The following is a 24,358-nucleotide window of genomic DNA, read 5'->3' as shown; positions in this document are numbered from 1 at the left end:
TGCGTGACGCCAAGCAACGACAAAAACTGACAGCGCACCATGACAGCATATAGAATACGACAGCACCGGGCCCTTTAAGTCCTCCGCACTTAAAACGCATATATACACTTTTCTGTCTTGAAAGAGAATATTTTAACGTTCTTTCTGCTCCATTATGGGAAAGTTGAAAGTGAAGACACTTCCGTTTCCGGACATTTCGTCCATCTGGTCTTCTTTACCGTGCAGAAATCGTACAATACACGGTCCTCGAGCATTTCGCCTCCATCAAAATGCGACCGCCGCGGCCGGAATCAAACCCGCGACTTTGAGGTCAGCAGCGGAGCACCGTTACCATTGTACACTGAGGCGTACAACACGTGGCATGAAATGGGAAGCAACACATCCATCACGATTGAGCTACTCAGCACGGTGAATGGTGGTCGCTCGCGCAGCTAATGTATCTCTGACATTTGCAGCGCACTGCAGTGACGGGTGATCGGCTTCTGTGGCCTGGAGGCAAAATACCTTTCGTCGTCGAGTCAAGCCTTGGTGAGTGAGCTTTTTTTTCTCGATATAAACGAAGTGGAGTTCAAGAAAGGCGCGTTTATTTTTCTTAAAGGCGTACTGACACAAAATTTTGAAGGTGCGATAACTTGCGAGATAGATTTCTGTGGATTCACACATAACATCTACAAAATATCAATGACAAATGTAGCCTGGAGCATATTTGAAACCAATTTCGAAGCTTTTGCCAGCGCAACTGCGAGCTAAACGTAGCACCTTGCGACATCGACATCAACTTGGTTCAAGGGTAAGCAATCGAGATCCAATGTCATTAGTTTATGTTGGCTGCAGCGCTGCTTGCCTGCGCTCTCTACCGCAGTGGTCAATGCGGTGCTAACGTGCACGGGATGCCGTGCGTGGCGAGTGCGTCACTGTTTTGTGTGTTCACATAGGCAACTGCTATACAACTGCGCTGACAAACCCCGCTGGGTCCCACCTGTTTCGGCGCTCTCGGAAACCGAAACTGCGACGGGGAGCTATTAAAACGTCTCCAAATAATTAACTGTTGCGCTCTCGAGCAAATGAGGTTTGCAGCCGAATAAGTCGTTGAGAAAGATGCAAAATTTTTGCATCAATACTCATTTAAAGTGTAAATAACGTACTGTACGGTACTCCACCTCTATTATAACAATACTGCTGTAGAAAAATGAACAGCTAGGCGGTACTGATAAAGCCGCGTGAGATTTAGAAATTGATAGCGAAGAAAGAATTATCTGATAGGATGGGTGCACGAAACTACTGCAGCTCATCATATCTCTTTATCTTGTAGCGAAAAGATACTGCGCAGGTTTCTCAGCGTAATTTTCCCCCGCAGTGTTGTGCAAAAGCTTACGTTAGCGTTGAACAGCGCCTATATTTGCACCTTGATCTTGCTATCAACCTAACAATAAATACAAGCTACACCTACAGCCATCACTGTCCCACCCAGAGAGAATTTGCATAAACGCTTACGCTTTTGCTCATTTCCGCGACGTCAAGCGCATTTCGCGTGTTTCAGATGGTTGGTGTTTCCAACCATCTGAAACACCCGTTTGTGCCGAAAACTTGAACCTCCTGGCAAATTTTATTAGAGATTCTGACGTCACTGCTTAGCCAAAGGCCATATTTTAGGTAGAAACGACGAACCTTTAGTTTTCGATATGCGTGGAATCTGCCTTAGCACAGAAAAATTACTTACAATTCGAAACGAAACCAGCCAACACGATTTACATTGGTGATCGACAAGCGCGCAGCGGTTTTGCGAGCACAGCTTGTATTTAGTCCTAGGTTGTAACGGACTATAGGAAAGGCATGGTGGCATTGCGAGTTCGCTCCCGTAGCTATAAAGACGACGGTGTATCGAGTGTGAGCTGTCACTTCATATAAGTAGAAAAGATGATGCCTAGCGCTCTATGCTTTTCTACAGTTTGTATTGGAATCTCGCCAAGAATAATGATGGCTGGTAGAAGGAAGTGCTTGTTTTTGGTGGCATGTAACATGACTTTAGTTTGGCAAGCGTTTCTTTTGAGGAAGCTTTTACTCGGCTACGCTTAAATACGACGGACGACGTGCTCTTCGAGCCTTTGAGAAAGTTGCATTTATCCTTTACTGCCCGTTGCAAACATAATGGTGTCATCCACGTGCATTTGAAGCGAAATATCATTATTAGGAGTGTGTATCCGGGATTAACCCTCGTGTCTTCACAAACTGGCGAAATTTTAGCGCATTTGGTCGCGCACGTAATTTTTAATTGAATACATTTAGTCCGGCAGCACTGGCGAACTCGCGAGCCGTGATCTAACAAGCTGCTTGCTGTGCGAGTAGATCTGCATTCCGGCAAATGATTTTGTTCTGTGGTCAGCTGTACGTGCAGACGAGCTATTTCAGCTTTCTTCAGCTTGGCATTGAAGGTGAACGATTTGCAGAGGTTTATACATTGGTAGAAGACCACGGCTCCACTCCATGCAGCGCATGACGTCCCACACGAAAGCTCCTTTTGTACTAAAATATTCTTTTACAGTCAATTTTTGTGTATATGTATATGCACAGACTTTATACTTATATTTTTTTCAATGAAAATTGTTGGGCGGCCGTGTCATGGCCCCTTTAACTCTAAAGCGCCAATCCGGCTGCCGGCGATAACACGCGGGAGTCGCAGACAAGCTAACTTCTACAAGGTGTGAGCGCTAGGCGGGAAAAAGAAACGCCACCCACTTGTAGTAAGTTATCTTATTTTCTTTCAATGCGATAGCAATTATATGGATACTCTCGGCGGATTTTTGCCGTCGGCTCATATGCCGGATATGACGGCGACGGCGTCATATTTTAATTTTAATTAAAAGGCACATTAAAAAGAAAAAATCACAGCATATCCACGGGGTGAATGATGATGAGTGGGGCGAAGCTACGGAGGGAATCATCTGTAAACCGTGAAACTCTTCCGTGAAATGCGCGCAATACATAATATAAAGAGTGTGAAACATCGTGTATATATTAAACATCAAACTTTTATTGTACTGTTGGTTTACGTGGTCCCTTCATTATCACTTGTGATCGGTGAAATGCAAGGAAGAAGTCCGCTCCCGAGCGAAAGAGCGCCAAGAGCGACCGCATTCCCCGCTCGCCCTGTGCGAATTAAAGGCAAGGCTAGAGGGAAGACAGGACGCGCGTTCCACGACGCGAGGTCGGTAGCATGCCCAACGAAAGCCAACGGAAGGCGATCGTGCAAGTGCTCCGGCTTCGCATCGCCTCATGGTTCCATTTAGCGTCCCAAAACCAAATATATTGCTCAAGGTGTGGCTTGCGTTTTTCGTAGAAATAATTTCTTTATCATGTACATTAAGACGAAAAGTTGAAAGCTCACTAGAGTGTATCGCCCGCAAAGTATGTCTTTTAGTGTGATTTAACTCTCGTACGGCAGGGTCCTCGCGCCGTTGCCGGTCCACCTCGCCCGTTGACGATCGGGCGAGGTGGCTACATACAACTACTACTACTACACTTTAAGAAAAACATCTGGCGTTCTTTCGTTCTGCTTTTACAAAACATCTGGCGTCTTTCGTTGGTTTATTTCATCAATCAACGGCGTTTTGAACAAAATTTTTATTGTTTAATCACGCACAGGAGAAATCTCACCAGGCACTACCTTGGAGGTAAAAAATGGCTGCTAATGGGAATGAGAGACAGAAGAAGTCGGCTTTTAGCTAACACTTAACTTCTACTTCTACTAACGTTTCCTACTGGAACATGCCAATGGCTGCTAATGGGGAATGAGAGACAGAAGAATTCGGCTTTTAGTTAACGCGCACGCTGCGAATTTTTTATTGTTCAACAACGCACAGGAGAAATCTCCCACCGGCACCACCTTGGAGGTCAAAGCGTAAGACTTGTTACGCACTACTACGACGACTACGAGGGACGAACGGGTGCCGCCTTAAGGAGCTTCGCCCCTAAAATAAAGCAGAAGAAAGAAATTCCAAAGCACCCGACCAGGGATTGGAACCAGCGACCCCTCTCTCCCCAGCACGCTGCGTTAGACAACTCAACCACACGCCATGTATGTGCCGGCGAAATAACGGCGAGCACCATTTACCGCTGGTGGTACGCAGATCCCAGAAGAGCTTGGGCGTGTTTTCTATCATGCAACGCTCCTACATTTTCTTTCCATTCGAAAACTGCCCTTGATACGCGCACGACAAAGTGGCCCCTTTCTGTGCCCACTCGTGATGTGGAACAAAAAAAAAAATTGGCCGCGTATCTGCGTGCTTCGCTGCAAATGTCGTGTAAAGACGATAGAAGAGGCGCTGTGTGAGATATGGACGCCATCTGGCAATACGTCGGGAAACATGAGTGCTGTGTTGCGTGCTGGTAGTCCCGGCGCAGCAGCAGGCGAAGACCGGCGGTGACCAACGCGACCGGCGGGGACGCCAGCCAGCCCGAAAACGCGGTTTGGCGCGAAGCGCTGAAGCAGAGAAACGTCCGCACTCAACGAGTACTCTCCACACACTCTTTTATTTACACGTCGCCTGGGTAAAACAGGAACGCCAGAGCGGCGCCCACAACCGGCAGCCTGAAGGCCGCCCACAACGCTGCCTTTTCATTTTTTAAATATCTTTTTTCACCTTCTTGGCCTTCTCAAAACTAAAGTTTTTCAACACCAACCCGTGGCATTCGTACAGTGCAATACAGAACCGAAACCGAAACACAACAATGAGCTCGTGCGAAGGGCACGGAGGAAGGCAAATTTCAGCGCAGTTGCATTTTCAGCTTTGTTGAAACAGCGCTCACTAGACGACGACGAAGTAAAAGAAGGCACACGACAGGCAGCGCCTGTCCTGTGCCTTCTTTTACTTCGTCGTCGTCTAGTGAGCGCTGTTTGAACAAAGATGAACGCATACCAACTCGCTCAAGCTTCCATTCTTATGCATTTTCAGCGCAGCTTAAGAAACTAGGGTCCTTAAAATTACGTATGTATGCATTTTCTATTAAAGGAACACGCCACCTAATACTTACCTAGTGATGTTGCACCTCAGATATGCATGATATTTACTTTTTGATCGACAACGTTCACAAGTATGAACAGCCGTACCAGTTCAAGACGGCTGGCCCTTGGGCAAGTGGTTCAACTTTGGCCGAGTGGCTGAATCGAGGACGTGCCGACAAACAGAAAGACAGACAGACAGAAAGACAGACCAAAATTTCTGCGTTTAAGTTCCCCAAGAAAGACTATCGTCTTTAAAAAAAGAACACCGGGCACACCTTGTGTCAGACGCCCCGGTGCGGCAGGAGAGGCAGAGGGGTCACTCCACGCGCCGCACTTTAAAAGAAAAAGAAATATCTAAGAGCGTCTCATTGTCCATTGTCGACACTTGCAGCGCATTGCTGAAGCACACAGACGTAACAACTGTGACAGTTGTTTGTCCACGCTTGTCATGTGTATGCCTGTGCGTTCTTTTCGGTCGTCCTTCTTTGTGCTTCAGCGGCGCGCTGCAAGTATCGAGCTGCTTGTCGCTCCTCGTGTGGCATTCCACTTCCTTGCTTTCGCATTCATTGCTTCGCCCTTGCGGTGAAACTGTGACTTTTTTGCCTTTTCTTTTTGTTCGGTGTGGTGTGTCGCAGGTCGATACACGGGGATGATTCAGCAGGCGATCGACGAGATTGAAAGCAAGACTTGCGTACGTTTCATACCACGCACCACGGAAAGGGACTACGTGACCATTTTCCGTGGATCAGGGTGAGTGAGCGTTCGCCCTCCAATCGCCTTAGGGCGGAAGGGACCCGGGAGGTTCCTTTTTATCATATACTGTAGTTTCTTCCGCGTAATGTTATTATACTTTTTTTGCAGTTTAACGGATAGAGCTGTTTCGTCATTCATATGAGTAGACGAACCGCAAAGTGTGACAGAGCAATCGTTTTCCTGGTTCCGAAGAACAATAAACGGGCGCAAGAATCCTTTTCAGTGAAACCCACCCACGCCAATCACGCACGAACACTTGCACTTCTGTGCACAAAAACTACCCATAGAACAGGGTTTCTCAAGCTTTCGGGCCTTGGGGAACGCCAACGGCTTTTCCATAGTGCTGCGTAACTCCTAGCGTTTTCTTGAGCATGAAGACAACCGAAAGCGAGGGGGGGGGGGCGCTGTTGGTGATAACGCTTCTCTATGCGCGCCACCACAGTATTAATACTGACCGCGTTGGCCACTGCCCGCGTTGGACGAACAGAAGAAACAAACAACAGACCACGGCGCCGTGGTCTCTTGTTTCTTCTGTTCGTCCTCGTTCTTTCGCGCGTTTTATTCATTCAAGATGGAATCACACCAACTTGCCCATTTAAACGTTCTAATGTATGATTCCCACCTTTTGGGGATGATCAGAACGAGAGGAGATGTATGATGGAGGGAGAACAAGGTTGCTATGCAGGGTGGGACTGTAGTATATTTTGTGAAAGAGACATATGCGGGAGGATTTGCGGCGACAAGCGAGTGACGGAAGCTCTAAGGAGTCTTTCATTGAAGTGATGCTTGCGGTACGACTATAGTTTCCAAGGATAAAGCGGACAGAGTTATTTTGGACTAGCTCAAGAGCAGTGGTTAGTGAGATAGTGGACGGGCCTCAAATTGATGCGGCATATTCTAGCTTACTTCGTATTAAAGTCTTGTAAAGGAGGAGTTTTAAGGAGACAGGGGCCGAAGAAAAGTTGCGTCGGAGGTAACCTAACGAACGGTTAGCATTGCTAATTATTTTGTTAATGTGAAGAGACCAGGTAAGAGTGCTTGTTATGTGAACACCGAGGTAGCGATAGGACGTTACGGATTCAAGGGCAGAGGTTTCAAGCAAGTAAGTAGAGGAGCAGGAAGATGTACGAGAAACACTTAATACTTTACATTTAGTAGTGTTCAGTTCCATTAGCCAGGCTTTACACCAGTTAGATAAAGAGTTGAGGTCATTCTGAAGAATTGTTACGTGATTTAGGTCAGTAATTTCTCGATATACTACACAGTCGTCGTCAAATAAGGGAATGTTAGATGTAACGCATTCAGGCAAGTCATTAATATAGATGAGAAAAAGGACGAGGCCAAGTACAGAACCTTGGGGTACGCCAGAATGGACGGGACTCAACTGTGTTGGAAGATTTCTCGCTGAAAATTGTTGGCAAAGAACTCTGGCGTCATTACAGGAGTAAGACTAGACGTTCGGAACACAAGGCGCCATCTTAGACGTTATCTAAGTAAATACTTGTGGCTGCAGCATCCATGTTTCAAACTGCGCCCACTAAAGTAACGGTTTCAGCCTTGAAGTCCAGCGTATAAAACCTATCACAGGAATTATGGTGTGACATGCCTAGAGATGCACACAGTTAACCTTAAATGTGCCATGGCTAGCAGGATATATGAACAGTGTAAATTACAGCAAATATAGAACAAAAAGCACAACTAAACCAACTGTAGAGCAAAAACAAAATGTATGAACAGAAAACTAATCGAAATGACCACAAAAACTCCAATGAATGGACCACTTACTAATACGAATAAATAAAATGTACAAATATCGAAATACAACCCGATAAAAAAACCAACTTTGTTTTATGATGCCCAGTATTAAAAAAATGTCAGTCTAAAAGGACAATTATAATGAGAAGACACAAAAGCTAAAGAAATAGTGACTCTTCCCCATTTTTTACTCAATAAGCACACAGCTATAAACTCAGCATTGTCAGAGTCAGGTCAGGGTGCATCACATTGCTCAGTGTCGAAATATGACAATGTGTGGCAACACCAGTTTGAACACATGGCTTCATGACAGGTACATGACAGGTACTTTCGGAAGTCTGCTAAGAACACTGCAAATTGCATGAAAGTTTTTGTGCCATTAGCAGCATGGGGCAGCGTTCCATGTCAAACATATTTTAGCACAATAGCCCTAGTGCGATTTCTTGAAGATGCCGCAAACACAGACGCTCAAGAAAGTTAACTGCTTTATAAATTGTGACCTATTGTTTTTCTTTAAAGTTCCCACGGAAAAGAGAAAAATGCAAAATTACTTGACATCCACCCTTTTTCGTACTAAAGCCTGCCAGTCACCCCATCAAAAAGAAAAAAAGTCATAATTTTGTTGGTGTAGCCTTTGTTTTAAACGCCGCAGCGGCTGCATTTTCGATGGAGGCGAGAATGTTTGAGGCCCGTGTACTTAGATTTCGGTGCAGGTTGAAGAACACCAGGTGGTCGAAATTTCCGGAGCTCTCCACTACGGCGTCTCTCATAATCATATCGTAGTTTTGGGACGTTAACCCCAGATATTATTATTAGCAGTGGCAAATCACCATGTATGAAAACTGTGCCACGTGGTAGCCGACGTGCCATGAGCCACGAATAAAGCGCCAAGGTGCTAGTTAATCTTGTTTGAACTGTTTTGAACGCTCACGAGCATGAATTACCAGCGCTCTGCGCGTTCTGTCACCACGGGTCCGCAGATCGTCCAGGTTTCATGGCGCGCACTAGACGACGAGTCTTCAGTGCTGCTACCACGTGGGTCTTTCGCTACCCCCAGACACCCGGAGTGCAGATGGGGCGTACGTGCGGTGGCTTCGTTAAGCGCAAAATGAAACACAAATTTTCTTGTCTATATAAATTAGTTACTAATGGGGGTAAAACGGGAGCGGGTTGCATTTGTTCTGACTGCTCGTGGAACCCTGAGATGTCCTTCCTGGAACCCTTGGGTTCTGCGGCACCCAGTTTGAGAATACATGGCATAGAAAAAGGTTTTAACAGGCGTATTTTCAACCTAACCACATAATGCAGAAAAATATAATTGACTGGAACAGCGGAACTCAAAAAGTGGACAGTAAAAAACGATGCCGCATGAAAATTAACCTCAGGAAGTTAAGGCGTCTCGCGTACCGACACCTGCGTTAAATGGGAAGGAGAGAAAGACCTTTAACGAAAAACAGAGAATTCTGCCGGCGTATATCAAGGCGCCTACATGCTACTCTGTATAGGGGAAGGGGACTGAGGACAGAAAGGCCCTAGGGGGAGGAGGGCAGGAAAAGAGAAGGGAAAAAGAAAACAGTATGTCTTCCTGGAATGTGCCTATGAGAACGTAATAGCTGGCATATACGTCACTTTCGAATTGATCAATTTTGTGGATTCCCGGACACTTCGGCATATACGAAAAGGAAAAAAGTGGATGTGGCTGCGCATACAAGGTGTCTGGAAGGGCCAGTTGATACATGATACTGCGTGGAAAGAGCGAAAAAACAAGACTAAGGAGAAGGAACAGACACAACACAAGAGCTGACGAGCAACAGGCGCACGTTTATTGTATCGGAAAATATATTGCGTTAGCGAACCCGCAGTCGCGCTTCCGGAGAAAGAGATAGTGTTTTTGTCAAGTTAGATGTGATATCCTGACTCGTGACAGACTATTGTTGTAATTTCTTTATTGTGACCATGTCACAGTTCATGTTTTTGTTTCTTTTTAGTTTTTCTTCTTGGTATATATTTTCCGATGCAATAAACTTGCGCCAGTTGTTCGTCAGCGCTTTTGTTGTGTGTTCCCTCTACTTAGTCCCGTTTTTGCGCTGTTTCCGCGCTTCACATAGACATTTATATTTACGGAAAATTCGGCGAACATACTTCACTAAATGAGATGTATCAGCAATGGTAAAGGAGTACGCCGACGTAGAACGGAATCGATTTTTGAATCTTTCGTCTCAACATGTTTCGCTCCGTTCGATAAATCCTGACTTAAAATAAAGACTTCCGCATCACCTTCCGTCACCTTGAATGACTCTATCATCGACTTAGCCTGGACAAAGCATTCATCAATGGCTACATGTGCCGCCTTGGTTTGACCACTAACCCATACTGTGACAACTGTAGTGCATTAGAAACAATAGAACACATTTAATTAGATTGCCAGGCATACAGAGAAGCAAGACTTTGTCTGTAAACCAGAATATGCTGAACTTCCCAAGTACTTCTCAGTCTGGGGAAAATACTTCGATTTATGCCTTCTACTTCTCAGCAGCGTCAAGCTTTAAAATGACTTGATTGCCAATCAGACCGTTTTATAGCGCATCGTACACTAGACGCGCATAATTAGTGTTAGCGTTGGGGTCTCGTAAAAAGCAGTTCCTGTATTACGACGCTGCCTTTGTTGTATTAAGCTAGACGACAATACCACGAATTAATTGTGATTTGTTTGTGGCGTGTACGTAACGCCATTATTCTAAGTGGTCTCAAAACACTTCGTGCATAGGCACACTTTAGAAGATTGAATACATCTCCAACTAGACGTTTCTGAACAGCTCTAGGACGATATAGGTTAAAAAAAATCGTGCTGCAGAACAAAGGGCCGCCTTCAAAAGTCTGCGTTTGCACGATTTAGGACTGATCGTGTGCTTGTGCATGGCATTTGAAATTTCTCGCAGGTGCTACTCAGCCATCGGCCGCATGGGGCGCGCTCAACCAGTATCGCTCGGCTACGGCTGTCTCTACAAGGGCACCATGGTGCACGAGCTGCTGCACTCTGTAGGCTTCTACCACGAGCACTCACGCTCCGACAGGGACATCTACATCGACGTGTTCACGGAAAACGCGAAAAAAGGTACATGCCCACGTTTTACGGTTAAAGGGGCCCTACGACACTCCTTCGACATAACCCGCAGGATCCCTTACGCATTTGCCTAAGACGACTCGAAGGCGAAAGCCACCATCTTCTTTTTCTTCTCAGCCGATGTATTCATCCTCCCCCGCCCCACTCCTAATGCTTTCTGCACCTAACGTGGTTTTGCACCGCCTCCAAGATCGGATGCACTGCAATCTTTCTGCACATTACCTGGTTTTGCACTGCATCCGTGATCGGCGCACCCTTGACCAAGTGACGATGTTTTCGATGGAGGCGAAAATGTCTGAGGCCCGTGTACTTAGATTTAGGTGCACGTTAAAGAACCCCAGGTGGTCGAAATTTCCGGAGCCCTCCACTACGGCGTCTCTCATAATCATATGGTGGTTTTGGGACGTTAAACCCCAGATATTACAAGTGACGATGTCAGGTGATGACGTCGTCGCGTGAGTTCACGATGCGTCACAAATTTCGGCGATCTGTCACGTCATCGCGTAATATATTTTTTTTTGGCATCACTCGTGTTGACGCCGCCGACGCAGGACACCGATGGTCAATTTCCGCCTTTTGGTGAGGCAAGTAAGGCTTTCGCCTTAATAATCGGGAAACGCTGCCCATCGTTTGTCGAGGCTCTTGTGAACACGTGAACGAAATTGGATAGCTCTGCACGCGGCAGGTACTTCGCAATTACTTGTCAAAGACAGCTAGAAGCCGCTCGCCCTTCTTTCGGAGGGCGAGCGACTTCTTTATTTTGGAGCCATATAAAGGCGCTAGATAGGAAGTCTGTCACAATGCAACAAAATATTGTAGATGAAGGAGGAAATAAATTGGAAGGGTACGAAGCCCTAGGTTACATCCGAAAGGTTACAGCCGATTTGTTTAAAAAGAGTCCAGGGGATTTCCCCAGTGAGTAAAAGTGTGGCGGAAAGAGCAACCGAGGAAGAGCTAGTACTTGAGAATTTCAACTGGAAAAAGGCCGAAGGAAAAATTCGAAATCGCACTGCCGCGGGTTTAGATGGGGTCCCGTTAGCCTCATTAATGAACTAGGACATAACACTAAAGAAGCGCTGCTAAAAGCCGTAGAAAAATGCTTACAGGACAGTCAAATACCGGACAGTTGGCGAAAAAGTAGAATGAACTTAATCTATAAAGGCATGGGAGACAAGCATAATGTTCGCTCGTATAGACCACTAACCATTACATCGGTTCTACGCAGGTTGGTGACTGAAGCGGTAAAAATGAAAATAGAAACGTGAGCAGAACATAACGATATTTTGGGAGAACTTCAGAATGGATTTCGAGTCGACAGGCGGTTAGACGATAACCTATTTGTTCTCACTCAGTGTATAGAAATATCTAAATAGAAAATAGGCCCTTGTACGTTGCTTTCCTAGACGTGACTGGGGCGTACGACAACGTTAATCAGGAAATTTTGCGGGATATATTGAAGAGAATGGGCATAGGCGACGATTGTATACAGATTTTGAGAGAGATATACCGAGAAAATACAGTTTGCATAGAATGGGAAGGAATGTCTAGCAAAGAGAACGTTGAGATTAGCAAGAGACGGAGACAGGGATGTCCTTTGTCCCCACTGTTATTCATGCTTTACATGGTGCGTATGGAAAAAGCACTATAAGGTGGCAACATTGCTTTTAATCTGTCACACAAACAGGGCGGCGTGACGACTGAGCAGAAGCTTTCAGGTTTATTTTATGCGGACGATATTTTGTGATTTGGGGACAGTCGAGGTTATATACAGCGGCTGGCGGATATATGCGGAAGGGAAGGTGAAGATCTTGGACTAGGATTTAGTGTAACGAAATGTGGATTGATGGTATTCACTGATCCCTGTTTTCCGGCGGTGTCACAACAAGGCCAAGAAATACCGAGGGTAAGCGAATACAAGTACCTCGGAGTATGGGTAAATGAAAGTGATAGATACATGGAGGTACAGGAAAAAGCCTTGGCAGCAAAAGGAAAGAGGAATGCTGCAATAATGAAACACAGAGCGTTGTGGGAATACAATAGGTGCGAGGTACTTCGAGGTCTGTGGAAAGGTGTAATGGTTCCAGGGCTCACTTTTGGGAACTCAGTGGTGTGCATGAGGGCAGAGGTGCTATCGGGAATGGATGTAAGTCAAAGGACTCTGGGACGCCTCGCGTTGGGTGCTCACGGGAAGACGACAAATGAGGCTGTAAAGGGCGATATGGGATGGGCAGGCTTTGAGGCGAGGGAAGCTCAGAGCAAAATAAGGTTCAAAGAGAGGCTAAGGAATATGAAGGAGAGTAGATGGGCAGAGAAGGTGTTCCGTTATTTGTATAGGAAGAGCGTGGACACACAGTGGAGGAAAAAAAAACTAGGAGGTTCACTAGTAAATATACGGCTGGTAGTGTAAGCAATATGTCAACAGAGAGCGTTAAGCGAAAAGTCAGAGAGGCCGAGAGGATTTACTGGACGGCAGCTATGGAGAAAAAACTGGCGCTGACTAACTAGCGATATGGCAAAAATGAAATAAGGAGGGAGGTATTTTACGATAATTCAAGGGGAAGCGCTTTACTGTTTGAAGCGAGATCAGGTTGCCTTAGAACGCCTAGTTATAAAGCGAGATTCAGTAAAGAAGAACAATGCACATGCTGTGGGAAAGATAAGGAAAAGGCAAAGCATGTTCTGATTGAATGGGGAGATATCCACTCAGGTGTATGTTTAAGCACGAGCCTACATGAAGCCTTGCGTTTTAGGGACAACAATAAAAAGCTGAACACACCCGCGATTGAAATAAGTAAGAGACGGTTAGTGTATTGGTGGCAGAAAATTAGAGAGAAAGGACAGAAATAAATATGACGACGATTTCCATTAGCGCACATCGAGTACTAGTGATTATGTGCTTATTGATCACATCGTTGCGCGGGATTCACCGTAGGCCGTGTCCGGGTTTATGTTTAGCTACGTTAGCCGTCGGGATGGAGATGTGCCACTAGGATCTACGCAAGCGCGTCCACATCAAACGGTGCTATAGCCGCTAAACACCAACAGATATTGTGCAAGCTCTCATTTATCAGTGTACAATTTGAACATTGAACTGGTTTTGTGAAGACATGCTTCCCATTCCTGTTACACCGATTCCTATGCCAGAGGTATCAACCATGCTTTTTTTCTGGAGCAGTTTCAATCACTGGCGTGGTTATGTCGTAGAACGCCTTCCTGCCACGCTGAAGACCTAGGCAGGTCTCGGAAACTGAGCGCCAGTTTCGGTTTCAAGGAGCACTCGTAGCGGTTGCCGGGCATCCTAAGATCTGGTGAAACGAAGTGAGGTTGACGTGGATGCTCGAATTTATTGTCACTCACGAGGTTTTACAAATAGAGAAATGCGATTAAACTGTAAATAACTCTTCTTTTATTTGTCTTTTTATGTGTTATCTTGTGAGCTTTAAATCGGGCGAAGCGCGGGAACTGGTTTGTGTTGTGTTCGTAGCGCTTGCCTCCGCTCACCCTTGCTACTCGCTCAGCGATATCACAAGTTGAATCGCGCTCGGTTGGCGTGCCAAGTATGAATACCGGAAAGATAGGACATTGGATGTGGCATGCAGCGAATGGAAGCCGCAGCGAGCCACGTCGAGAAGGTCAACCACGCATTAGAGGGAGATGGCTAAATCGGGTCATCACATGTTTTGCGCGGCTCTGCGGTGTGTTAACGCAGGGATTTCCGGTTTCCTAGTGACAACCGGTGAGCACAAGTATTTGGATCCATCATTTGAACAGGTATTCATTTTGCATGAATACACGAGTAAACCTACTTCCTTGCAAGCTTGACTGGGCTGACATATGCGCAGTGTCGCTAGACTAATTCTTCATGACGACAGCCTACCCGTTGCCGGCAAAATACGTTATGAAAAGCTTGAATGCGTGTTGATTCGGCTACACAGCTTGTTTAACTTTTACTTTTGGCATGCAGTTAAAATGATGTCAAGGAATTATAGGCTCCTTCCTGTTCATGAAAATGCGTGTACCAGTTTGAAACTTTGTGGGCCTTTACTTCTAATACTGTCAATGAGATACATGTAATGGACTCACTGTTGCTTTGAGAAATCGTTTAAGAGGATATGTCACTGGAGCCAACGTTTTGACAAGCGGTCTTCGTCAAGGCAATGCCGCTGCCCTGACGAAGTCAACGTGTCGAAACATTGTCTCCAGCGGCATTCCCTGTTAAACTATTTCTCATCGCTTCAAGTCTCCATCTTACCTGAACTTCTGTCTTTTTGGTACTAAGTTCTGTAAGAAAAACATGTTCGCCGTCATAACAGACGTGATTGAGTCGAGTACGACGTGGCCTGCTCGTGATCGTTAATAATTTTCGCATTGGTTCAGAGATTCTGGGTTCATTGTTTGCTCATTATGTGCATATTTCAATTCTGAATTAAAGCTGCTTTCACAGATTGACACTTTCACACTACGTGGACGTCTCTGTTTTTGCACGACTCTGTTAAAAGAAATACTAATTTTACTTGTGTTGATTATGTTTTGTCTAATTGAGAAATTTGTTACCGTTAGTTTGTCCACTTTCCAACACACGAACAAAATTTAAGGAATGGTTAACTAGAGTCAACGAGTGGCCGCGTCACACGAGCGGCCAGCGCACGTGCGACAGAGGACGAACACATTTCGCTTCCATGCGAAGTGGGAGAGGAAAAAAAAAAACGCAGGCCTGCGCTGAACCCGCAGCACAGTCACAGCGAAAGCTGGAAGAGCGCGTTTCTAGAGCCGGTTAAGCTCTTGGGGCTACAATACAAGGTACGCTAGAAAGGTACCCACTACGCCATAAATCACAATTTTGTGAAGTTGGAAGCACCTACTAAGCAAATTATGTCAGGTCATTCTGCGGAGAAGCGAGGCACCAGCTACGCGTCTGTAAGGCATTATGTGCACTTTGTTGACGCGACGACTGACGACGATGAAGAGTTGTGGCTCAGCCCTTTGTAAGGGGGTGGGAATCTTAAACGGCCCCCAGCTATGTAATTTGCATTGGGGATGCCCGTCGCTATTTCCCTCTCCTGTCATGACTGTATAACATACGTTGACGTGGGAGAGAGACGGGGGGGGGGGGGGGCGAATTAACGTTACTGAGACCCCGAGGAATGGATCATGCGCTTATGGGCTTCCTGGCCAACCAATACAAGTGCACTTGTGAGGAACCCACAACGCTATAAATCATTGTAATTTTTGAGAAGTAGGGCAGCAGGCACTGTGCCATTTTTCGTCATTCTAAGGAGAGCCGTGGTACCTGCCAACGCATGTAGGCATTATGCGCACTTTGTTGATGCTGTGCTGATGACGACGAAGAATTATGGCAGATCCCTTTGTAATGGGCTGGAAGCATTCAACAACCTACTCGTTGCGCAATTCGCATTGTGTGACGCCTGGTTACAGATTCGCGTTGTGCGACGCTTGATGCTTATTTACTCTTCTACCACGCTATATTGCATATGCTAATGTGGTTCCTTCCCGACATGAAGCCTGTATAGGACCTTTTTGCAAAGCAGCTTCAAGCAACAAGTTTTGGCTACAAAACTTTTCTATGTACTACAAGTGCTGCATTGTGCTAGAGCGCATATTCAGAGCTTTCATCGTAAATTTGCAACATTTATATGGTCATCAACATATGAATCCATGAGACGAGACAATCTATTCAGACAGTTAGTGGCAGGTGGGCTAGGTCTAGTTACATCTGTACGTGTGGCAAATTGTATCTCGCTACTTCTTTTTCCGCGACGCTTCTCACCCTATTATTCGAGCATTCTTGAGGTAAACCTGGTAAATGTGCTACCTGATCTAGTAGTTCATCCGATTGTTCTCCACGACCATGTTATGGGGATTTATGCGAGAAGTTTATTTCTCTGTTCGTTTTTTAACAGTTAGGTTTTCAAATGAATATTTGTACTGCGTATCACGCAAAAATCTTTACAGAGATTTAATAGCGATGCTGTTTCCGCCACCACTTTATCGTGCAAAATACTTGGGACTGCCAGGACATGATGTCTTAGATCGAGTACGTAAAATGCCGCTGGCACCATCGACAAAAACGTCTTTTTTAAATTACATTCAGAGACTTTGCCTGTGAAGACTTGGCTTCGTTCAAGAGACATTTTTGTGTCGTCCGTGATTGTCCTCTGTGTGATGTGCCAGAAACAATTGAACATTGTTTTATAGACTGCAGAGATGCAATCTTATTTTGGGATGTGCTCCAACGAACTCTTCAAAAAGACTTTGTGCTAAATTCCCATTCCGTGCGATATCTCTTGCCAGCGAGTTGTAATGACGTACCATTCGACATGTTTCTCCTCATTGGAATGCATAGCCTGTGGAAGACGCGCATGTTGCAGAGAAACGCAGAGCCGATAGTTTCCTCAACAGCCCACTTCATTAGGTTGGTCACTCAGCTAAGAGATGTCTACGAGCAAATGGAATATCAACCAGAATGGTATACGGCATTGGTGAGGTGCTTATCCTTACCGCTGTTCTAGCACACAATTGAAAAATCAGTTATGTGATGTATCCGCTATAGAGGGTGATTGCGAATTCTGTAGTGTCTTCTGTTCGTCATTGTGTTGCGATAAGAGCATAATCAACATATTAGTCTTTGTCTGTATTCAATTGCTTTCAAGTGATATCCTATGTTGAATAAATACCATGAAAAAAAAAAAAAACCCGGCATGGCTCAGAGGTTGAATACTGGGCTCCCACGCAGAGGGCCCAGGTTCGAACCTCGTTCCGTGCTGGAATTTTTTTCTTATTTCGTTTTTTTTTCTTATTTCGAGCGATACTGGTTACGGACACCGGCGGCGGCGGCGGCGGACAACTACGGCGCCAAAAACGGCCGGTGAAATGATCTCATAACAGCTTTCGCTGTAAAAAACGGAAAGGAGAGCTTCCGCGGCAATCCTCCTCCTCTCGGTTTCACCACCTTTCCCTATATTTGCCGACCTCACCAGTGACGTCATGAAAGTTTTGTTTGTGAATTGTTTCTAGTGGGATACCCGGCAGCCGCCTGTGGTGAAAGCGGCGCTGCCGCAGCGTATCATCGTGCGAGAGCGCATCCCATGGGAGGTATGGGGAGTTTCCGATCCCTGGCCTAGGTTTTATTCCCACTCGAAACCTTTTATTGTTTATTTATTTGCATCTATGACGCTTTGTAGCTCGCCGAAAACGCCGATTTTTCGCTCATTGCCAACGACACCGACCACGACGCCGGAATTTCTGCGACACGGGCTCTTCGCTATCGCGTTACAACAGTTTCACGTTCTGGGTGACGCGCCCAAAGGGAACGAGGTTTGTAGCGGTCACTATTGTAGACGTGCCGGGTGACGTAATGTGATTGCGTATAGCTTACAATATCGCCTCTATTTGAATCATCATGCATGCAAACTACAGCGCACGCAATCAACTGTAGACGGAGACCATATTTGGATACTTCTGTCACACAACTGTAAACCGTCACCCGGTTTGCTCGCATGTCCTCTCGAAAACTGCTCGCTTGCTACTTTGCTATCAAGAAACCTTTGCCACGCTGATAGCGCGCTCGCCGTAGGTGACCTTGAAGTACCAGGCGCGCGGCGATAATAATAGGAAAGGCAAGTGCACAGACAACTGCCGCTGACGCAATCCTCCTCCCCCCCCTCCTTCCTCTTTTAGTTTGGCGGCGCCGACGAACTACTTCATTATCTAAAGCGTTGAATTGCGCTAACAGGACAGGGACCAAAGGAAGGGACTACGACGTACAGAGCGCACAGAGTGGTTTCTTCAGCCCCCCGTAAACATCTAAGCCTGTGCCACCGCAATAATGGTGATAGCAAATCTAATGCATGTGCTAAGAAACACAAGGTGACCTACGTACCTTGCAGGAGCAATGTTGTATATAAGATCCCCCTTATAGGCCAGACCGGAAGTGGTCTTAATGATAAGCTTGGAGAAAACAATGTAGAACATGGGCATGGCGGATGGCAATGCGATACATTGTAAGACACGTGGCTGTCAACCTGTTTTCGGCGCATGTACTGTTGCCTCACCCGTGAATAAGTTGACAAGAGATACCATTGAAGCTGAAAACATTGTTAGATTAGGTATTGAATGCGTCAGCACGCCGTCTGTCAATTTATCTAGCAAAGAGATTGTGTTTCTACGAAGTTGACATGCCCGATGGCGCTGGTGTGGTGTATCAAAATTGTGTGCTCAAGGAAATAGAATTGTGTTGGTAGTTTGCGCTCTGTGTGTCGTAGTCTCTTCCTTTGGTCCCTGTCCTGTTTGCGCAATTCAACGCTTTGGATGGTGAACCAACATACCCAATTATCAGCCATTCTGAACATCGTTACCGTGTCTCTTGGCTCTTCATCCCTTCCATCCATCACAACATTGCTAATACACACCCTACTCTGTAACGAAATATATATTAGCTCTGCACCTGGGAATGTCCATACTGTCCGTGCCCATGCAGACGTGTATTTTTTTCTTGCACCTGCTTTTCCCTCCGCTTTCCCTTCCATCCTTCTTTCCCTCTCTCCTTAGTGTAGGGTAGCGAACCGGATGCTACAATTGTGATTGACCTTCCTGTCTTTCATTTTATTATCTCACTTCCTCCTGTGGGAACGTGCTGAACAGCTCATAGCGGCAGCAGTGCCGGCTTGCCCAGCGGACACGTTGTGTGGTGTGAGCCGATGGGGCCCTGAAGCAAGGGCTGCGCTCTACCAGGAAGATTCGTCATCCCGTCCTAGATAAAAGCTTATCTTTCTCTGTCTTTTTTTCACTGTGTGGAGGCACTTGCTGTTTCCTTGCCAGTTTCCTGTTTACAAATTAGTTCTGCAACCATTAAACCCAAAAGCACGTACACGCAAGCGTTATGTCCACCATGCATGTTCGAAACGGGCGGCGCAAAAACAAGGGATAAAGGAAAGACAACACACCACAGAGCGCCTTCTCACAACTAACTTTATTAGAAAGAACATACACTATTTGAACCTTCACCAAGTACCACGTGCTCTTACATCATTGATAGCCGACAGGATACATAGACATGTGTTGCTGTAAAGATTAGGAACGGTTACAAAACGATGATCACATGTACACTTTTCTTTTTCCTATGTGATGAAACGATTGAGGAAAGAAATTTCATCGTCATGCAGTGCTATTGATGGCATGCTTACACATAGATTGTCTTTTTTGTTAATGCGATGAGCCTCAACAATTTCTCTAGTAGCTTGATTGTTATGCCTGAAAATACATATGGTGTCATGAAAGTTGGGGGTGCATCCGTGTTGTGCACAGTGTCGAGCAACGTGCGAGTAGGCATTGCCGTCCAATGAACACTTGTTTTCGGACAGCCTTACATTGAGGCAACGGCCAGTTTGCCCAATGTAAACATGACCGCAGGAAAAAGGAAGCTGGTATACAACTCCCATTGTGCAAGGCGCAAACGGTGACGCGTGCCTGACAGTGCAGCGTTTTTTTTTGTCACACCTGAACTTTTTTCTGCCAGTTTCCTTTCAACTATACCACAGATTCTATTCATGTTGTTGGGGGCGGAAAAAACAACATTTATCTTATACCGACCAGGTACATTTTTGAGCGCATGCGACAGCTTATGTACATACGGAATTACAGTGATTTTTTTCTTTTTCCACGGCCTTATTATCTTTGGTGAGCGTTCCTACTTTTACACGTTTTAGGAGATTCTGCACATTCACCCGGATAGCACTTTCTGGAAAGCCTGCCCCTCTTAGACGCTCAATTTGTTTCACACAGCTTTCGGCGGTTTTGTGGAAACATGGTTTGAACAGGGATGAAAATAGTAATGAAAATGCTATGCCATTTTTTACGACTTTTGAATGAGCTGATTTGAAGTTAAGAACCGGTTTTTCGGACCTTGGACTGAAGTTCCAGCAAACATGATTGTCGGTTAGTTCAAGCTTCACTTCTAGGAACTGTAACTCTTTATTCTGTGGTACTTCATGAGTGAAGTTTAACCCGGAACCACACTTGTGAAACACGTCAACAGTGTTAGTAACCGTCCGTTCAAAGTTAGAACTATGAACAATTACTAGAAAATCATCCACGTATCTTAGCACTTTGATTGTGTTGTCACCGAGATTACTTTCTGTGCGTCTGTCTACCCTGCCTAGAAAAATATTACTGAGCACCGAGCCAACTCTAGATCCAATACAAATACCGGACCTCTGTCGATACAAATTGCCCTTCCATTCTACACAGGTTGAAGCTAAATAAAGGGAGAGTATCTCGAGAAAAGCGCGCACTGATACTCCACTCCTACTAGTAAAGGCTACTTCATCATTGTCTTCAGTAATACAGTGCTTTACACTTTCCATCAAAGCATCATGTGGTATGCTATAATACAGGTCTTCAACGTCAACGCTAAAAATATTACAGTCACCTGGATTCGAGTCGACAAGGAAGTGAACAAGGTCGTTTGAAGTCTGTATCGAAAACGGATCTACAATTTCTAATGACTGCAAATGTTTCTGTAAGTAGCTCGATACGCACTGCTGCCAACTGTCCCTTTCAGTAACTATCGCTCGGAACGGAATGTTAATTTTGTGTGTTTTGGCAGCAAAAAAGATATCCAAGTTAAGTCTTTTTGCCTTCTTTACCGCTGTCGCTAATTGTTCAAGATTATGGTTGTGAAGCAACGTCAGCGTTCGCTCCTTGATCTTAGCTGGCTTTCGATCTACTAACTTAAAATTCTTGTCTATTGCTGCCATTGCCTTTTCACAGAAAACACTGTCTGGCGCTAAAACAAAAAAAACCTGCCTTATCTGATGTCAAAACATGAAGATCGTTACACACAGCGTACTCCACCACATCCCTTACAGTCCTATTCACTGAGTCTTTTTAACACGAAAGTGTTTTATGCCGGGGTCCACCAAGTACATCCGTCACGGATATGACGTTGATAAAATGGACGCCAACGGGTGAGAAAGAAAAAAACCAAGAAAAAGATACCCCGCTGGGAATCGAACCCACGACGTTGCGGCCGCGACGGCAAGCGCCCGACGCTCTACCGACTAAGCCAACTCGGGAGATGCGAGGCACGGCGCGAACGCGCCTTTTATCTTTCACACCTTCTCTTTCGCGGCGGGCGGAGCGGGGCGGTGCCGCCGTCTGTGAGAGGTGAAAAGAAGTAATGCTTCACGATCGACACTTACTAGCGCTTACTCCGAGATTGCACGTGATATCGGAGGTCATGGTTAAAGCGTCTCAATACCAGAGAGGTAGACTGGCCGCGCTGGCGTCGCCGAGGCACCCTTGACGCACTTACGTTCTTTGCCTTTGGATTCGTGTTAGCGTGCGTCGGCTCATCGGAGTAGTGCAGCTTCCACGTGCACGAACGGGATTTCTCTGCCGCCGACTGCTTCAATTGCGAGAGCACCGACTAACAAAACTGCTGCAATATGCGTTGCAGAAAGGACGCGATTTCGACGGGCGAATGTCGTGCCTTGGTGGAGCGAGAGCAGCGCCTGCGAGACAGAGGCCAGCGGGACGCACGCGTTTGCGGCTCAGGCTACGAACCTCTACCTCCCGCGTTGCTGAAGCGCAGTGTGTGTTAGTGTATGCATGAGCACAGGCGTCGGCTACCCATTACTAGAAAGCGCACACCGTGCCGTTTCTCTCCTAATTGACGACGCTTTGAAGAAGTGCATACCGGGTACCAATGTTGATTATGAGCTTGTTGATATCATCCTTACGCGGGATTCACGATTCGCTGTGTCCAAATATATGTTCGCACCGTCAGCTACCACAGTGGTTTAATCATGATCATGGGCGTTAGTCGTCGCGATAGAGACATGCTGTCAACATGGGTGCATCTACGTCAAACGGTTCTATAGCTGCCAAACACGAATAGACATTGTACAAGCTCTCATATATCATAAGCACTACTTCTGTGAAGACACGTTTCACTTTCGTGTTATACCGATTCCTATGACGGAGGGATCAGCCATGTTTTTTTTCCCGATCGTTCTATCACTTCGACGCACTCAGCTATGAAACGTGGTCTCTCCTCTTCGGTGCCTCTGCGGGTGACGGTTCTAGCCATGGCTATCTTCTCCGGTGGGCTGAGGCTAGGCTCGTGGGCAAACTTCGGTCCCAGACCAAGCGTTCTCCTATGCCCTTCCGGGATGGTTCCTTCTCCAAGAACTAACACTTTTGCCTCGGCTGCCTTTATCTTCGGAGCTTTCGGGAGAGTAGGTCGTGCGGCATTCCACATCCATTCCGCTAACTGGTTTGATATTTTTCGCCACGCCAGGAAATCCCTTCTGCTCTTGCGCTTATCTTCTTCCTGCCAACATGCTGTTCGAATACAGTCTGTGAAGTACCGAGCTTGATTCATCCACTCAGCACGTAGGATTTTGCATATCCTTTTGGTATGTCCAGGCGATGGTTGCAGGAATCCAGACAGCGCCTGTACTTCGGCCGGGCACTGGGCGTAGCGGGAGTGCCACGATAGGATCCTGCTTTTGCAAACGCACACGGCCATCAAGGACGCGAGCTTACTTGGATTAAATAGGTCATCGTTGTTAAGACAAAGAAAAGAGCCCGATGTAATAGAAATGTACTGCAGAAGAATTGATGCCTGGGCAAGTTGGAATTGATTATGCATGTTCGAAACGGGCGGCGCTGTAAGAGCACGTGGTACTTGGTGAAGGTTCAAATAGTGTATGTTCTTTCTAATAAAGTTAGTTGTGAGAAGGCGCTCTGTGGTGTGTAGTCTTTCCTTTGTCCTTGTTTTTGCGCCGCCCGCTTCCGTGGGCAACCACAACAACAACAAAAAAAAAGACCAGAAAAAAATACGCGTGGGATATAAACGCGTGTGCAAAAGAATGGCATCGTGCGCGGACGATCCGTTTCAAGGGAGCTCATTCTAAACTTAATAGACGCTTTCGACGCCGCTCCTCGTATGCGCTCAGCATAAGCGACGAAGGTACAATGCTATCAACCGTTTCAAGGGTGCAGATACTAAATTTAACAGACGTTCTTCTCCAGAGTCCACCCTACAAGTAAAACAACGTTCGCTTCAACCCACAGACTTTGGAACTTCTCCCGGTCAAAGGGGATCCGGACGAAGACGAGATCGAGAGGCTGATGGGCGTCGACGACTTGGATGATGCAAAGCAATGCCTCATGGCTGTGAACGCGTCGAGTCAGATGGTGGTGTACGATGAAACATGAAAGGCCGGTTCTTAAATTCAGACGCACTTCTATTTAAGCTTAGCTCGGCCATCGCTCCCGTTGTAGGTCAGACGCCAATCTCACGCTTGTACGATTCTAATGCGGAAGACCGTTCAAGAGACGTCGCAGTGGGTAATCGTTCTGGGTGTCCTTTACAGCTTCGCTGTCCAACCACCTTGACAGCGTAGATTGGAGCCATATTTTTTTATAACGCTTACGCTCTGCGTCCCGCGTTATCCTGTATGCAGATGCTGTGCCCCAGTTCGAGAAGTTGAAGTCATGGCAGAACCGCCTGCTGACGCCCTTCGACATGGAGTCGGTCATGCTGTACGGCTCGCACGCATTCGCCAGGGCGCCAGGACTTGTCACCATGCTGGCCAAGGATGGCGGCCACCTGACGGAGGTCTACGACAAGCCAGGATTGAGCGCCTCCGACGTTATTCGCGTCAAGAAGCTCTACAACTGTTCGGATTAAAAGGACT

At 46.2% G+C, this 24,358-nt stretch overlaps 1 protein-coding gene across 1 annotated transcript; it reads left to right on the top strand.

Moving 5' to 3' along the window:
- Positions 1-426: 426 nt before the first annotated feature.
- On the top strand, positions 427-24,358 carry LOC119377398 (astacin-like metalloprotease toxin 4). Its single transcript, XM_037646888.2, has 4 exons — positions 427-528; positions 5,638-5,752; positions 10,450-10,625; positions 24,125-24,358. Exons 2-4 carry the CDS (start codon positions 5,652-5,654, stop codon positions 24,349-24,351), a joined length of 504 nt encoding a protein of 167 aa, XP_037502816.1. The 5' UTR covers positions 427-528; positions 5,638-5,651; the 3' UTR covers positions 24,352-24,358.

This window comes from Rhipicephalus sanguineus, unplaced genomic scaffold (assembly GCF_013339695.2).
Source record: "Rhipicephalus sanguineus isolate Rsan-2018 unplaced genomic scaffold, BIME_Rsan_1.4 Seq4563, whole genome shotgun sequence".
Lineage (NCBI taxonomy): Eukaryota > Metazoa > Arthropoda > Arachnida > Ixodida > Ixodidae > Rhipicephalus > Rhipicephalus sanguineus.
Note: the sequence above shows the minus strand (reverse complement) of the source record. Positions and strands in the feature narration are given on the sequence as shown.

Bases quoted from the DNA above. Each gene is read 5' to 3' on its own strand.
- LOC119377398 (XM_037646888.2), top strand. From the start codon at position 5,652: ATGATTCAGCAGGCGATCGACGAGATTGAAAGCAAGACTTGCGTACGT. The intron at 5,753-10,449 runs GTGAGTGAGCGT...AATTTCTCGCAG, and splicing joins ACCATTTTCCGTGGATCAGG to GTGCTACTCAGCCATCGGCC. The intron at 10,626-24,124 runs GTACATGCCCAC...TCCTGTATGCAG, and splicing joins CACGGAAAACGCGAAAAAAG to ATGCTGTGCCCCAGTTCGAG.